This window comes from Schistocerca americana, chromosome 1 (assembly GCF_021461395.2).
Source record: "Schistocerca americana isolate TAMUIC-IGC-003095 chromosome 1, iqSchAmer2.1, whole genome shotgun sequence".
NCBI classification, from domain to species: domain Eukaryota; kingdom Metazoa; phylum Arthropoda; class Insecta; order Orthoptera; family Acrididae; genus Schistocerca; species Schistocerca americana.
Window position 1 is genome coordinate 947425143 of NC_060119.1, and position 18849 is coordinate 947443991.

At 37.7% G+C, this 18849-nt stretch overlaps 1 protein-coding gene across 7 annotated transcripts in view; it reads left to right on the plus strand.

Annotated features, from left to right (window-relative positions):
- The window catches only part of LOC124615696 (GATOR complex protein Iml1), a 597731-nt gene that overhangs the window by 424999 nt on the left and 153883 nt on the right, over positions 1-18849 (plus strand). For all 7 annotated transcript variants that reach the window (XM_047143737.1, XM_047143755.1, XM_047143765.1 and 4 more), the window contains 2 exons: positions 6125-6233; positions 16520-16726. In XM_047143737.1, the coding sequence (XP_046999693.1) occupies positions 6125-6233; positions 16520-16726 (316 nt within the window). The remainder of the gene's footprint in view (positions 1-6124; positions 6234-16519; positions 16727-18849) is intronic.

An 18849-nucleotide genomic window follows, 5' to 3' on the forward strand; every position in this document is an offset into this window, starting at 1 on the left:
ATGCTGCAGATGGATAACTGGTTAATGATTGAGAGGAAACTTTTTGTGAACTTCAGCTTGCTTTGTTAGGGCATGACGGCAAACAAAGTGCTTTTCCCTATGTACATCTGTCAGTGTGATGGAGGATGATGTAACTGGTGTATGCTGCATCACTGGACTACAAGTGACTAACTACTTAGTAATTCAGACAGCGACATTGACATACTGTCAGCAGTTAATTGATGAACACAACTTTGATTACTATTAAGAAAGTCGATACTATTGTTATTTGTTAATCAGTTAATGTGACATTGAATATTACTGAGATGTTCAACACTAATTTTATCACCAAACATAACCTGTGATGAAGCTTTAGCAGTTTTTTTAGAACCTCATTTAATTTACAATCAGATGACACTAGCGCCATTGCACCGACTGCCTAGCTGGTGCTAGCTGTATGACAGTGTCACAGATTAAAGATTCAGTATAAGATGTGTCACACTGTTTGCATGAAAAATCACACTTGGGTGCTAAGCATTGCAAATCTGCACTCCGTGCTGTGTACATTTGCTTATGCCCTGTAACACACTGATTAAACTTGAGGCTAGGTGCGACTGTGTGGGTTTGTTGGCCATGGTAGTAATTTGTTTTATTGAAGTAAGTGAATTGTTGAGGGAGGCAATGCTTCAGCTGCTTCAAGCTGTTGTTGCAGCAGTGTAACATCAGCTGTTCTGGTTATCTTCTTCAGTTCACATAAAAATCTTTCTTAACAAACAGCTCTAGTCTATTTCCATTCACGTTGAATTTCCAAAAAAAATGTTTAAATTTATTTGAAAATGATTGCTTATTATTTGAAACTGAAGATTACTAATATGAAACAATTTGGAGTTCAGATAGATATACATGTCCTTAATGTAATAAGTAGGTGATGATGTTGGTTAGCTATCTGCTGCTTCAAAATTTGCTGGTGTTGCTGTTGCACATCTAGCTACTACTGATGGTGCATTTCCTGTTTTTATTGCTATTGTTATCACAGTTCCAACTAACACTGTCACAACCACAACTGCAGAAACTAAGGATCCATGATAAGCATTGCATAATTGCACTTTTCTATTCTACTATGGCTGTATCAGAAGCTAAGTCCAGATTACTTTGAAAGTTCTTGTAAAGGATGACAAATCTGCCCAGAAATTAATACAAATAAAGAAATGTAAACTGGGAATTTCATACCACAAATATCCATATGGTGCTGTAACTTGAGGTTCTATAGAATGTAATAGGTTGCCTGAGGCACCTCAAGCTGCAGTATTTATTAATTAATGGTATTGCACCAGTGATCACACCCACTGCATACATTGGTTGCACTCTTCACAATGCCACAGACAAGGTGCTAGGATTGTCCAAATATCTATGACTGCATGTTGAGATTGATATTTGAGCAGAGCAGGGAAAAAGTAAACTGCTACTAGATGCCATATTATCCAATAATATTTAATTTCAGAGGAACAAATTCAAAATAGCATTTTATTTGTGCTTTTAAAGAAGTGAAATTAAACAGAACTTTTATTTTCAAATACTTGTATTCAGTACTGTTGACAACAAACTTCATATGACCTGTTTAATGTTTAAATAGCTCAGCTATCTATACAGTGATGAGAGGTGATTACAACTAGAATTTGAAAAGGGAATACAAGGAAAAGAACTAAATGTTTAAACAACAACAGGTTGTTTCAAAAAGATTCATCCAATTTCACAAGACTGCCTCTTACATGGATGATAGAAACTTGGGGTGAATTGTAACCTATGCATATGACTACAAAGTTTAAATATAGTAAGGAAAGTTCTGACAGAATGTTAATACTTTAGGAATAAAATAGGCTACTTACCGAGTAGCAGAAGAATTGAACCATTGAGAGGCGCACACACAGAAGAGAGAGATAAAGCTTGTGCATCTATACATTGCTTGTATAAATGCAGAAATTAATTTCAAATTCAATATTCCTGATAATAAAGAAAGAAGATGAATTTCTGTGAAAGATTTTGCTGTTGGCCTGATAGAATAACACTTAAATCAATGAGCATTACATCAAACACATCCCAAGGATATTCATGTCTTCTTGTCTGAGTACAGGAATGAAGGAGAGCAGATCAAGGAACCAGCCAAACCTGGAGTTTTTTTTACATATGTGGCAGGCATAAAAGCAACAGAACATAAACAATATTTGTGAAATGCAAGAAAAATGTATGCTAGAAACATAATGTGCAACATGTGCACAATGTGAATGTGAGCTGCAGATTGAAGTCGACTAATTTATTCACAATCATAAACAGGAGTGTGTGTTTAAGAGTGCTCCATTTCATAATGTGTTCTCATGTTACTTGTTTTCATGTGAATCAGTGTAGTTAACTGATATAATTAAAAAATATCATGAAGGGGCAAAGAATATCTGCACCTTGTAAATTACAATAACAGTAATAGACAAGTGTGAAAACAAGATATAAAATATTATTTTTATAGAGCCATATAATGTTTTGTTATGCTTTCTCAAGGAAAATGCAGCTAGCAGTTATATATAGATTATTTTGCCAAAGGTTAAAAATGTAATACTAATTGTGATGTAAAAGCCGCAGTGTGCCTACTCATGGAAGTTTGAATGATGTGTTCACCAATATGTTAATGGAGATTGAGGCCAGGAGGGTTATGGGGGTGAAGGATGTTAGCAGTGATAACTCCCATCTGTGTTAATGAAGCAGCCACTGAACTCGAGCATGTTGTGCCCAACAACATGTTGTACCACTGGGTAGACAACTTTGTTCTTGGCTGCAGTTTGGCAGTGGCCATTCATTGTAATGGACAACTAGTGGTTGTCCTACAAACACAGAAAGCTATGCAGTAATGGCAGCATTTTCGGTATATGACAGGGCTGCTTGTAGTGGTGTTCCTGCCTCTGATGGGATAGGATAATTTTTGCAGGACTGGAAGTGCTAGGTGAGTGGATTCAGTCTTCCACAGGTATGTGATCCCTGGGATTGGCATAGGGATGGACTGGGATGTTTTGTTAGTTGCGTGAGTGGCAGAACACCACATTATGAGGGATGGCAAGGATCTTGGGTGAGCTGCACCTCATTTTTGGGCATGATGATAATCAAAACCCTGTCAAAAAATATGGTTCAATTCTTCCAGTCCATAATGATATTGGGTGATGAGGGCAGTGCTCCTTTGTAGCTGATCATTGGGAGTGATGGGAGGATTAGGGTTGTTTGAAAATATGGCACAGGAATCTGTTTGCAGAGTAGGTTTTTTTGGGGGGGGGGGCAGGGGGGGGGGGGCGAGTAGTGGCTGTCTGTGAAGGCTCTTGTGAGACCTTCAGCATACAGGACAAAGGTGTTCTTGTCACTGTAGATATGCCACCCATGGAGTGACTGGGCTGTATGGGAGCAATCTTTTGTGTAGAAGGGATGACAGCTGTCAAAGTGCTGGTACTGTTGGTGGTTTGTAGATTTAGTGTGGCCAGAGGTGTGGATGGAGCCATCAGAGATGTGGATGTCAATGTCCAGGAAGGACATATTACGCTCCTGTTGCATTTTTGGTGTTGTTCTTCTTCTTACGAATGCCAATTTGTGTTTTTTTCCGCACATTCCACAGCACTATGAACTGAACACTTGTTTCAATGCAATTGAAGAACAACACCAAAAATGGAACAGGAGTGTAATATGTAAGAAATTGTCCACACAACCTGCCACTGATGATGCCTTGCAGAAAATAAAGGCGAAACACGTATGGAACTAAAATTGTGTTTTATTCAGTTGCTGTCAGATGGTCCATAAGTAAAAATTATCAATGGGTAAATTATCAATATACTGTAATTGTCAATATACCGTAATATACTGTACCGTAATCAATATACCGTAATAAATATACAACTGAGGAAGACAGGACTACAAAAGTTGAAGAGGAGAGAGAGTGTTGAGGTTGTGGAGGAATGAGGACAGGGTGTCTTGGCTCCTGAGTCCAGATCATGGAGATGATATTGATGAACCTGAGCCAGACAACGGATTTGGGGTTTTGGGAGGTGAAGAATGTTTCCTCTAGATGGCCCATAAAAAGTGTGGCATAGGAGGGTACCATACAGGTGTCCGTGGCTGTGCTGGAGATTTGTTTATATACCTACCCATCGTGGGAGAAGTAGTTGTGTATGAGGATGTAGTTGGTAAGGTGCATTAGGAATGAGGTAGTGGGTTTGGAATCTGAAGGATATTGGGAGAAGTAGTATTTGACAGCGGCAAAGCCATGGGCATGAGGGATGTTGGTGTGTAGGGAGCTGACATTAACAGTGGCGAGTAGGAATCCAGGAGGTAAAGGGGTGGGGATGATAGTGTGTCAGCGAGTGATGTAGTTAGTGTGTTTGATGTGAGAGTCTAGGTATCAGGCAGGCCACTAGCTAACCTCCACCCTGTAACAACCCCATCCATCCTAGTCTACCTGCCACAATACTGGGATTGTGTATCCAATCAATACTGTGTAGGGGCACAAGAGTGGATGAGAGCATGAATACTTTGTGAGTGAACTCATTCTGCAAGCTAGCAAGTTTTCTTTCCATTTTGTGTGTGCCTATCAATGACTCAGCACCACTACTTTTCAGTGAGTGGTCTCCTTTACTCCTAAAGTATTGTATCTAAGGTTTTATTTTCAAAAGAACCCCATCATTTTGCTGGGGTATCCCTTTTATGTGAATACAGTTATAATCTGGTGGGTAATTTTTGCAATTACATTTGAGTTCTAAGTTTTCATTAACCTTTCACAAATGTTTAATGAGCCCTTCACTGGAAGCACAACAAACATTCAGACGATAATCAAACTTATCCCATACTTCTACGAGCATGCATGATGTTACAGCATTCAGTGCTGTTACTACAAGGTGTCGCAATGCATCCAAAGTAATTGGAAGGGGAAGGACACAGAGTCTTCACAGTCTCCTCCCCCCATTCTCCACCCCCCCCCCCCCCCACCCAGAAGAAGGGTGATTAGGTGACCTTAGAGGCTAGTGGTGCAGTGATGCAAAATCTATACACCCATTTAGGCTGATTCATCACTGAGGGATATTGTTGTTAAGAAAAGCTCTTGCAAGCTGGTGCAAGTGCAGTGATGCTCTGTCCCTTTGAAAAATGAAATTTTTATTATGTTCTCACAATTACAGAAGAAGCCACAAATCTAACACATTCATTTGCATAATTTCTGTAATTGAATGATTGATGCAGCTTGCTGCACCAGGGAGACACCTACTGGCAAACTGTTGAGCTGGCAACTCACAACTGGCACCAAGAAAAAGTATAAGATATAGTCTTTAACTGGATGAATCTTTCTGAAATAACATACACTTTAAATTTTTATTGTAGCTTGTAGTATGGAACACCCAACAAAAAAAAAAAAAAAAAAAAAACAACCTAGATTACACAAGGGTGTTAATATTGATTTAGCAGCACTGACAGAGAGAAGAAAAGCAGAACATTGTACCATGAACTGTCATTGCTTTCAGAGTAAGAATATTGCATAAACTGTTCACTTTTAGCTATTTCTGGCTTCCTTACAATGTTAAAATTTCTTATTTTAAACTGTTGGTGGAACCTGTAATTTATATATTGAGCACAAAATGCAGATTTATATGAGATTGTTTACTCACTACAGTAAATGTGTTTACGTCTGTTGGAACTCCATATTGTATGGCAGTGGTACTCTACAGCTGTATATATTATATATGCCACAGTTGCCATTTAAAATTATACAATTCTTTGAAGACTCATCATGGACGGAAACAGAATAAAGTGATTTTCTGGTGAATGAGGGGAAGAAGGTAGGCAGACTAGCATATCATGAGTAGCTTTTGTATTTTTACTGCTTGTACACACAGGTACTTTAGAAAAGCAGGAAAACTAAATAAGAGCTCAGCTATGTTGTTGTTGGAGTTACCTACAGATCTTCTAATGGGTCTTCCTTTGTTTACCAGGTGTGATTAACCACGAAAATTACCATTGTGAAATAAAACAAGATAGGACAAAGTTTATTACAGCCTTAAAATTAATGGAAGCATGTCTAGACACACACAAATTCTGCCACATGAATTTTGATTTGTTTTATTTTTTCCAGAATATGCTAAATGAGAAAATGATATGCCATGCATCTGGAGACTTTCGTCATCCAATTATAATTGGTTTTTATCTGTATCATATAGTTCACCAGGAAAAGGATTTGAAAGGTAATATTAATTCACTAAAATGAAAAGTTGTAAAACTTGTTTCTGTAAATAAGATTAAAACTTACTTCCTATATCTATCAGTTTATATTAGGGGTTTCCATGGTTTTCAAAATCATTCTAGGTAAATTCCAGAATGGTTCATGATGATGTTCCAGAATTAACACCTTCCTGTATTCTTTAAATGAAGAAGAATTGTGAAATGAAGTATTACCTATGAAAACGGACTTAAGTCCAGGCAAGATTAGCAGGCACCTTTGTGTTTATGATCAAGGAATATGATGGGGCAGTAGTAACAGCATACATGCCAACATTTTTACAAGTGGAATGCCATTTGCAACACATCCGTATATGAATGCTCTGCATAGCACAACAATTAAACAATGAAGGCACTTTAGTTAGAAAATATACCTGACTCACTATCACTTTGGTAACATTTATGCAAGTGTAATGTCTCTGAATAAGCCGATGACTACTTTAGTTCTGCTACTGTACAGTTTTGTAAAATAAATGATAATTAATTGAAACCCTCAACTTTCGACAGGTGTTGTTGATATACCTCAATGGGGACAGCTGAAAATGGGTGTCCCGACTGGAACTCGAACATGGGATGTCCTGCTTGCATGGCAGATGCTCTATCCATCTGAGCCACCAAGGACACAGATGATTGACGCGACTGCAGGGACTTACCCCTTGCACGCTTCCCATGAGACCCACATTCCCAACTGTCCACAATCTACATACATAATGTACCTAATAGATATTTGCCCATCCACACATTACTCGCACCCACTAAAGTGATGATTCCCATAGGAGTTCAGACAACCTGTGCGCATTTGCACAGACGAAGGACAGTGGCCAGGTAGCCTTTAAGTAGGTATGAAGATAGTAACTGTTCTCGAAAGAACAGAAACCATTGATGACCATGCAGCTTCTCTAGAATAAATGATAATTAATTGAAACCCTCACCTGCCGACAGGTGTTGTTGATATACCTCGATGGGATAAGTTGAAAATGTGTGCCCCGACCGGCTGCATGGTCATCAATGGTTTCTGTCCTTTTGAGAACAGTTACTATCTTCGTATCTAGTTAAAGGCTACCAGGCCATTGACCTTCGTCTGTACGAATGCGCAGAGGTTACTCGAACTCTTATGGGAATCATCACCTTAGTGAGCCCGAGTAATGAGTGGATGGACAAATATCTATTAGGTACATTACGTATGTAGATTGTGGAAAGTTGGAAATGTGATTCTCACGGGAAGTGTGCAAGGGATAAGTCCCTGCAGTCACACTATTCATCTGTGTCCTCAGTGGCTCAGATGGCTAGAGTGCCTGCCATGTAGGCAGGAGATTCCTGGTTTGAGTCCCAGTCGGGACACACATTTTCAACTGTCCCCTTGAGGTACATCAACAACACCTGTCGGCAGCTGAGGGTTTCAATTAATTATCATTTATTCTAGAGAAGCTGCATGGTCATCAATGGTTTCTGTTCTTTTGAGAACAGTTACTATCTTCATATCTAATTTTGCAAAAGTATTATGTTATATGTTGAAACTATATCATCTCATTTGCTCATGGTGGTTTGTTTATTCTAGTACCTTTTAAAGTAAAATCCTGTGGAGACAACAATTTTGTGCAGAATGTCTTGGCTTGCCCTGACATTCACTTTTGTGCAGTGAAAGCTGTGGATTGATGACTGATTTTATATATACAAGGCAGCTTGTTTATTTTTATTGAGGTCGAACTGGTACTGGACTACATTCTTAATTTCAGTGGTTGTGTAATTTATTATTTTGCCTTCATATATTTTCTGAAGATGATGTAAAATGCCATTCATTACCTTGATAAAGGCTGCAGGATATCATGAATATAAAATGAATGCTGGGAACTGTTCACAAAGTAGATGTGTCTATATTGCTCATTTCATCTCAGAAATTGTCACCTAATAACATATTGTGTGCACTTCACTTCTTCATTGTGGGGGTAGATACTTGAATCTGACTCTGCTCTAAATTCTCTCTCTCCATCCACAATTTTCCCTCCATTGACTTAACTTCAATATTTTACGTGCACATTCCATCACTTCATTCTTCAGCACTGTACCCCTTTCTTCTTCTCATTGTTAATAAATTAAATGATGTTAAAAGCAAGCGGTCATGGCTGCTTGTGAATTCATTTTTCAAAATAATTTTCCATGCTTAATCTGTAAGGTAACAAGGCTCACTACTCTCACATATAACGAGGCTCTACTCAGTCATGTGAGCAACTTAGATCCCCATATTATCTGATCTACAGTTCACTTCTACTATGTTGTATTGTTATTATTATTATTATTATTATTGATGATGTTGTTACTTTCATTTCAGAATTCCATAGTTCAACATTATATTATTTTAATGTTTTTTGTATGAGCTTGTATCATCGACATAAGGGTTCATTTGAATAAAATATGAATGAAAAAAGTGATATAACTACTCTACTATATTTATAACAATACCAGAGAAGGAAAGTTGCTACTCACCATATAGCTGAGTCACGATAGGCACAATAAAAAGATTCACACAATTAAAGCTTTCAGCCATTAAGGCCTTTCTCAGCAGTACACACACACACACACACACACACACACACACACACACATAAATGCAACTTGCACACACATCTGTAGTCTCAGAGAGCTGAGACCACACTATTTATTTTTAGACATTTTGAAGTAGGCATAATCCATATCATTTTGGTCTGGGGCTGGGGGGACCTTCATAGTCTCAAATGTTATTGAATTTAGCATATGTTAAAATTCAGGAGTAAGTAAGAAACACGTATTTTTTTTGTTTCCTCCAAAAAATTATGCAGTTTTGAAGATGCAAATTTTGGAAAAAAATTAAAATTCTGTATATCTGTAACAGTTATAGATATTTTGTTAAGAGTTCTTTTTTTATTTGGAAGATAATTCCTTTATGAATACAATGGTATCTTCCATTTGGACATATCTGTAAAAGTTTTTTTACTGTCACCTTTTAAATATTTTTTTGTGTTTTCCCCAAAAAAACTTTTTTCAAAAATGCCAATTCAGAAAAGTTAGATTTTTTTTATGTTGATTAGTACCATATATTATTATATTCTCTGTAAAGGAGAACTTCCACTTTTAAGTTGGACTGGTTTTATTTTTAAAAAATAAATTTTTTAACTTTGAAGGGTAATGTATGTCTTCACTGAAGTTGTTTCTTAGTAATTTCTTTGTTACAATGTTTATTTTTATTGTCTTTGTTGCAGTTATTTGTTATCATTTTCTTTGTTGCAGTTATTTATTTTTACTTTAATTGTTGCAGATCTTATACTTTGTTGTAGTTTCTTGTCAGTTTCTTTGTCGTGGATGTTCATTGTAGGCTTCTCTATTGTAGTTGTTCAGTGCTAATTTGTTTACTGAAGAGGCTTCTAAGAAATCTGAGACCATCCAGTGAGTTCTGTGTTTTTGTGAGGAATTTGCTGGTTGACACAGTTGCAGAGTTTTTTGTGAAAAGGACTGTTTAAAATGTCTTTTGACTGGGGTCACAGGAGAGTGAAGTGTACTGACTGTTTGCGTATCCATGAAAGAGTATAAGACAACAAAAAAAACAGACTTTGTTAAGGTTGGGAATAATTTTTCTCATTTGGAGTGTCTGTATCAAAGTGAAGATGTTTTCAGTGACAACTTTTTGTGTTCTAAATTTTATTCAATCTTGTTCCATAGTTCATGAATATGACATTTCGTAATGATGTGGAACGTGTCACTTTAACATAAGTTTTCTTTACACAAAATAATTAATAATATTAATATTAATAATGATAATAATAATAATAATTATTATTATTATTATTTTTACAGTTACTACTTCATATCTAAGAATTCATCTATTGAGTAGAAGGAGTTGTCATTCAGAAATTCTTTTAATTTGCTTTTAAATGTTGGTTGGCTATCTGTCAGACTTTTAATACTATTTGGCAAATGACCGAAGATTTTTGTGGCAGCATAATTCACCCCTTTCTGTGCCGAAGTGAGATTTAATCCAGAATAGTGAATATCATCCTTTCTTCTAGTGTAGTAGCTGTGCAATTCACTGTTATTTTTGAATTAGGATGGGTTATTAATGACAAATTTCATAAGTGAATATATGTAATGTGAAGGTACTGTGAATATCCCGAGTTTCTTAAATAAATGTCTGCAAGGTGATCTTGGGTGGGCTTCAGCTATTATTCTGATTACACGCTTTTGTGTAATGAATACTTTCTCTCTTAATGACGAATTGCCCCAAAATATGATTACCTATGAAAGCAATGGATAAAAATAGGCATAGTAGGCTAATTTACTGATATGTTTATCACCAAAATTTGCAATAATCCTAATAGCATAAGTAGCCAAACCTAACAGTTTCAGCAGATCATCGATGTGTTTCTTCCGATTCAATTTCTCATCAATGCACACACCCAGAAATTTTGTGTATTCTACCTTAGCAACAGACTTCCTTTCATAGTCTATATTTATCAATGGTGTTATGCCATTTGCTGTACAGAATTGTATAAACTGTGTTTTCCCAAAATTTAGTGAGAGTCCATTTAATAATGGAATTGATGGCATTTCCAACAGAGTACTAAAAGCTTGTTCCCAACAAATAAGTAGGATTCTCAGTCATTTATGTAGTAGTTCACTGAAACACGGAATTTTTCCAGATAGACTGAAATATGCTATTGCTAAACCATTGCATAAAAAAGGGGATAGATCTGATGCTAAGAACTACCGCCCAATCTCACTTCTGAATTACATTATTTGCAATGGCCTTAATTGATTCTTGCTTCTTAGCTGTGATTACTATAATTGCATCATCAGTAGAAAGAAGTAATTTTGCATCTTCACAAATATAGAGCAGCAGGTCGTTAATATATGATAAGAACAATAAGGGATCCAAGACTGAACCCTGTGGGACACCATTCTTGATATCTCCCCAGTTAGAGTACTCTGCTGGTTTTTATAGACTATCTGTACTGTTAATTTCAACCTTCTGCATTCATCCAGTTAAGTATGCATTAAACAATTTGTGCACTGCCCCACTCATACCACAATACTTCAGCTTATCTAGAAGAATTTCATGATTCACACAATCAAAAGCCTTTGAGAGATAACAAAATATCCCACTGAGTGATGTTCGGTTATTCATTGCATTTAATATTTGATCAGTGAAAGCGTATATAGCATTTTCTGTTGAAAAGCCTTTCTGAAAATCAAATTGACATTTTGTTAGTACTTCATTTTTACAAATATGTGATGCTACTCTTGAATACATTACTTTTTCAAGAATTTTGGATAAAACTGTCAGAAGTGAGATTGGGCAGTAGTTCTTAGCATCAGATCTATCCCCTTTTTTATGCAATGGTTTAACAATAGCATATTTCAGTCTATCTGGAAAAGTTCCGTGTTTCAGTGAACTACTACATAAATGACTGAAAATCCTACTTATTTGTTGGGAACAAGCTTTTAGTACTCTGTTGGAAATGCCATCAATTCCGTGAGAGGTTTTACTTTTGAGTGAATTTATTATTTTCCTAATTTCAGTAGGAGAGGTGGGTTGAATTTCAATTTTATCAAATTGTGTGGGTACTGCCTCTTCCATATACTGCCTTGCATTTTCTAATGAATAGCTGGAATCTATTTTCTCTACAACACTTAAAAAATGATTATTAAAAATGTTTTCTACTTCTGTCTTCGTGTTAACAAACTTTTCATTGTGTTTGATAGAAATACAGTCTTCCTGTGCTCTCAGTTGCCCTGTTTCCCTTTTCACAATATTCCAAATTGTTTTATTATCTGTTGTGTCCCCTTGTAATTTCACAATTGTTTCAAGGGAATTTCCCTGTTTGTACAAGTAAGCTTTTATTTACGCAGTTCCCTCTTTTTTGTAAAATAACATTTTATAATAAATTACTGAGCCGTTACCTAAAATCCTGAGATTGTGAGTGATTACTTATGACATGAAACAATGGACAGTCCAGGATAGAATAATGCCACTATTATGAAAAGGATAGATTGATACTCACCACATAGTAGAGCCATTGAATCGCAGATGGGCACAGCATAAAGACTGCTAAACCAGTGAACTAAAGTAGCCGTAGACAAAACAAACACACACACACACACACACACACACACACACACACACACACACAGAAACCACTGTCTCTGGCTGCTGAAGCCTCGGGATCTCAGAATGCTGGTCCGAGCTACTGGTTATAGTGTGAGGTGTGCTTGTTTGTGTGTGTGTGTGTGTGTGTGTGTGTGTGTGTGTGTGAGTGGTGTGTGTTTTTCCTTTTATGAAGAAGGCTTTGACTGAAAATTAATATGTAAGTGTCATTTCATTGTGCCTGTCTGCAACACAATGTGTCATCTATATGGTGAGTAGCTAAGTATCCTGCTCTTATATTACAGATTCAGTTACACACATCTCTGGCAGTCTCCTTTTTGTTTTTTACATGAATAAAAAGTTTAAGCACAATAAAAATAATAGGCAGATGTGTGGTTCTGTTGTGGTGAAATGAAAGTAAATGATCACTAAATTTAAATGTGTATGTATTATGAAAGTTGGAAAACACTTCCATGATGAGGAATTCCTAAACTCATAAACAGAAGGTTCTAATGGTTGCTAAGATCTTATTTGGAAAGAAACAGTGAAGTGGAGTGTAAATGAGCCATATATCACACTTATTATTCCCAAGTGGCAGTATGGAAAGAGTGGGTTTTTTGTACAATATTCATATGTTGGAACACTGTTGGAAACAACATCGTGTGTTTTCCATCTCTTTCTTATGTTTGCATACCATAAGTAAAAGAAATACAATAAGAATAGTACAAAATGATGAATTTTTATTTAATTCATAGAATGTCTGGAATGTAATGGAAACTGCAATAAAGATACAATCAAAATGCATTGCCCCAAGTTACAATATGTAAGTAGTCCTAATACCTTAAGGAAAGGTGTGTGTCTTGTATTATTTAATCAGGGCCTGGTTTTTTAGTCTCACCAAAGTTAACAATAGTACAAGTGTTAGAATTGCCCGCAAGATAACATTATCTGATCATCGGTGAAGCTACATTTGATCACCTCCAAGAGCAGCTGGAGTTCAGGCAGTAAGTACATATAACAGCAAAACTCACAGCACCTGAAGAAGTCAGCTGGGTCGGTCATCAAAATAATGTGCTTAAAATGGGAACACCTACTCTACAGAACACTCAGACGTATGTTATTAAACTATGACCTTTGTTGATCAAATGTATAACCACTCAATTATTTTTTATTGTTATTAGGTCACAGCTGCATAATTACTGTTGTCTCCAATGACTCAATACAGTGGTGCAGTTGGTAAAACACTGGACACACGCTCAAAGGGATATTTATTATTTGTTTGGAATATTTAGATTTTACATAATTTCTCTAAATAATAGGAGGTTGTGTCTTGGTGCTTAAACAGAATCAAAAATCATTTTCTTCTGCATCCTTGGTCAATCTGAGTCTTTCAACAAAAGCCAGGCATTTCTCCAGGTGCAATCATGATCATGATGAACTTCATTCTTGGATGTGACAGAATGTGCAGTTCAGAGCTTTTCTCATGTTTTAAATGCTGCAAAGTTATTGTGCTTGATGGTAACCCTATAACTCTGTGAAATTTCAACAAAGCACCTTAAAGTACCTGTGTGTCATCTTCAGGTAATGTTGTTAACTGTTACTGGGTGACCAGGAATAATTTGTCAACTTACAGGTCTTTCTTATACTATGATTGTGAAATGGTACTTCACCCCTGTGTGTGATAGCAGTGAGGAAGCATGCTTCTAAGAAATAGTCACATCAGCATTGAGACTGGCAGCATCTTCAACATAACGAAACATGGGATCAAGATGCAAATGAATTAATGGAATGTTTGTAAAAAATTAATTTAACCTATTCACAAAATTTCCATTTCACTGTCTACAACATGTTTTGCAGTCACATGAAGAAAGGGTTTGCTATGGGGTATTTCTTGTGAGCATTCTGAAATGATCTTTAATTAATCACAAGTAATTCCAAAGCTCTATCAGAGAAAAATGTATCTCATATATTCATTGGGGGAGGGGTGAGGCACACTCTCTTGTCGAAGATGACTAGTACTACCTCGCCTAATGACACTGTTGTGTTTGTGTGTTCAGGCATGTGCCACTCACTAAACCATACTTGTTGTAGCATAGACTGCAAAGTCACTGGGTGTACTAGCATTGGGACACTGAGCACATCCTTTACTCATTACTACATCTTATTGTTTCACCATCCTTCCAGTCAGTGCTGTTAACATCTTCAGTGACAATGAGTATTATCACTTGTTGAGTAAATAAAGATAGACTGGAGCTTTTTGTGGTAACATCTTCTTTTTCAGTTATTGTCAATTTGTATATTTGTTCCCATAAAAATCTTCTGCGTTGTACACCACGTCATATTGTAAAATGGTGACCCAATGTTTTAGCCACTATGAATACACTATCTGATAGAAGTATCTAGATACCTCTACGTAATGTGGAATTGACCACTAGATGTAACAAAAAGCAGATGCACCACTATAAAAGGAGGCGAGGTGTATTGCATTGTCGGTAGAGAAACGGTAACAGCAGAATGGGCCTGTCAGAAGAGCTCTTTGACATTGAACACAGACTACTCATTAGATGTCACCCGAGTGTCCATCAGGGAGATTTTAACTACTGTAAAGCTTCCCAAACTGTCTGACTTGTCATGTAATCATGAAATGGAAAAGTGAAAGAACATCCACAGCTTAACCAAGACCAGGAAGATCTCATGTATTGATTGATAGGGACCATTGAGCATTGTGGAAGATGCTTGTAAAAAACCACATGAAATGAGTAGAAGGAACCACTTGTGAGCTCCAGAATGTTAACAGCAGTCCAGCCAGCACAGTGAATGGACATATAGGGTTAAAAAAAATTAGGTACAATGTTCAAACAGCTCCTCATAAGCTACACATTTCTATAGCCAACACTAAGTGATACTTAATGTGGTGCAAAGAACAGCATTGTGTACTGCATACAGTGGAGCAATAATTCAAAGATGATGGATGATTGTATCAGCGTAAACTACACCATGTCATAAAGTAGCTTATGCAGGGCAATGGTTTGTGGACAATAACATTCCTGAAATGGACCAGTTGAACCAAAGTCCTAATCGAACCTGATAGAACACTTTTGGATAAGTTAGAACATTGACTTCACTCTAGACCCCAGCATCCAAAATCACTACCATCTCCGATTTCGGCTCTTGAAGAAGAATGGGCTGCCATTCCTCCACAGGTATTCAAACACCTCATCGAAAGTGTCCCCAGCAGAGTTCTAGCTTTCATAAAAATGAAGGATGGACACACCCTTTTTTACTGTTTACTAATGGACACCTGGATGTTTTGGATCAGACAATGTACTCTGATAAAGAAAACTTGGGGTAATACCCAAAATATTGGTTCATTGTTTTATGATTTGGTGCTGTCTACTACACAGAATTTTTTAATGGAAATTGTTATAAGATTACTCTTTGTGGGATATCCAAAACTTTTGTTAAAATTTTTTGTGATGAATAAATCCACTCCATTTGTATTTGTGTGTAAGATTTCATCCAAATAAAGGATTAGTCAAGTACAACTGTGGCGGATTTATTCATCACAAAAAATGTTACAAGATTCTTTACTCAAGTTAACAATGGAATTTTGATTGAGACAGGGAAACAGCAGCAGACTATACTTTATTTTCAACAGTGGTTTGAGTTTATGTGAACATTGGTATCCTCAACTAGCAACCTTGTACATAAAAAGATTGGTAATGTACCTGCTAGAACTTGATCAAAATATGTGTTTAGTGCAAGTGAATATTTAATTACCATAAGGATCCCCCCCCCCACCTCTCCCCCCTCCCCCACCTCTCCCCCCTCCCCCACCTCTCCCCCCTCCCCCACCTCCCCCACCTCTCCCCCCTCCCCCACCTCTCCCCCCTCCCCCACCTCTCCCCCCCTCTCCCCCCACCAGTCTCTCTCTCTCTCTCTCTCTCTCTCTCTCTCTCTCTCTGTGTGTGTGTGTGTGTGTGTGTGTGTGTGTGTGTGTGTGTGTGTGTGTGTGTGTTGTGTGCGTGTGTGCGTGCATGTGTGTTGTGTGTGTGTTTTCTATTTGGTAGTTTTTGAGTATTATTATGATAAGTTTAAGTAGTAAATACAGTGTGTTATAGAAAATCACAATTACAGATGGTGACTATGTGAGACCTATAGGTGATTTACCAAGTTTTGAGAATGAGTGGCTAGAAGTTGAAGTGAAGCATCCAGCAGGCTGGCAACAAGAACAGTTAACATCTCCAACAAGTGAGCCTTCTTCCTCAACAACACCCAATTTCCTGTTAGATGAACTTGATAAATGTTGTCATTATCATGGGGAGAACAACAACGCATGGTCAGGTAATAAACCCAATATTTGAGTAAATCATGCCTGTGCCCTTGCAGAATTGATTTTTCTTATTTAACTCATTCAAAATGTTGAACAAACTTGGTGTACAGTAAAAATTGTGTACAGTAAAAATTCATTTATATGTTTTTCACTTAATATGTTTTTCTCACTTATAAGTTTTTTTTTTTTTTGTCCCGGTGAAATATCCACAGTGTGCACAAGTTATCATGCAGTGTTTCACAGTGGGGTGGGTTGCCGAGAATTGGATTGGTAAGGCCAATATTAGACTATAATAAGATTTGATAGTGTCATAAGGAACTTTGTTAAAGTTAGGCATTGGTCAAATTTTCTTTGATCAAATGTAGCGCCTCACCTTAGATTTGATCAAAGGAAGCATTAGTCTTATGTTTCCTGCATGGAGAAATCAACCGCTTGGAGCACTAGCATCGCTGCAGCTGTCTGACACTCAATGTTTATCAATATGACTCCCAAATTTACATGGTGTGTTGCATATATAATGAAATTGATATAAATATTCAAGGCAGATGAAGCACTGTGTAGCTTACGACATCCCCAATACGGTTCATTTCTTTTCCTTGGCCATAAAGGGTCTTGTTTTTGTTTTGATTTGTATGTCTTTGTTTTTACTGGTAATCTCTTAGATTCACTCTTTGTAGATGTTCTGTGCACATTCAATTTTTTATACAATTTTGGTCCAGACTTTGCTTCCTGGTCTATGGTTCAACATAGAGTTATATACTCTATTGCAAAGGTATTAAACTAGGCCCCCATCCAGCATAAAGTAATACTTTGGGACTCCCTTTAAGTTCAGAGCAATGTTAAACATGTACTCATTTGTGGTTCCTACTACATATCATCTGAATGTCTAGATTCAAGGATTGAAAAATCCTGTTTTAGATATTTAGCAAGTACCTGTTTGAATTGTAAAGCTGTGTTAAAGGTAATTGTTTGTCATAAATACTGCTTTCTTGTTGCAAAATGTATAGATTACTCTTTTTTTTAAGAGTCATAAACCTATCAAGTAAATATTAATTTACAAAAAGAAGTTAAACTACAGCTATTTAACATGGTTTAAGAAACTGCAGCTTCTTTCAAATCAGTGGCTGTCTTGGTATATTACTAGGTTACATTTATCAAACAATGGAAAACCCAGGATGGAATGTAACAATAGTGGAGATGCTGAGTCGCAGATAGGCACAATAAAAAGACTGTCGCAAATATAGCTTTTGGCCAGTAAGGCCTTTGTCAAAATTAGATGGCAAACACGTGCATACACCCTCATGCAAACGCATGTGACACACACACACAAGACTGCAGTCTCAGACAACCGAAGCCACGCTGCAAGCAGCAGCACGAAGGCATGATAGGAGAGGCGTCTGAGTGGGGTTAAGGAGGAGGCTGGGGCAGGGAGGGGCTGGGATGATAGGGAAAGTGTAACAGACAGTGACGTGCTGCTGAGGAGCGCGCAGGGATGAGGTGGAAAGAGGGTGGGGTGGCTATGTGCAGTAGGGAGGTTAGACGGAGGGCAGCAGAGATGTGTTCGGGACATGGGGGGGGGGGGGGCATAGCCGAAAAGGAGAGAAGTAAAATCACTGGGAGCAATGGAGGAATGAGGGCTGTGTAGTGCTGGAATGGGAGCAGAGAGGAGGGGCTGGATGGGAGAGGACAATGACTAACAAAGGTTCCCATAACTCTCCTAACCTCAACCTATGTTAGTCATTGTCCTCTCCCATCCAGTCCCTCCCCTCTGCTCCCATTCCAACACTACACAGCCCTCATTCCTCCATTGCACCCAGTCTTTTTACTTCCTTCCTTTTTCCCTATCTCCCCCCCCCCCCCCCCCTCCCGCCTACCTCTCTGCTGCCCCCCGTCTTACCTCCCAACTGCAAATAGCTGCCCTATTCTCTTTCCACCTCATCCCTGCGCACTTGCCAACAACACATCACTGTCTGCCACGCCCACCCTACTATCCCTCCCCACACCAACCTCCTGCTTAGCCCTACCCAGACACCACTTCCATCATGCACTAGTGCTGCTGCCTGCATTGTTGCCGCAATTCCCTGAGACTGCAGTCATGCATGTGTGAGTTGTGTTTGCTTGAGTGTGTGTGTGT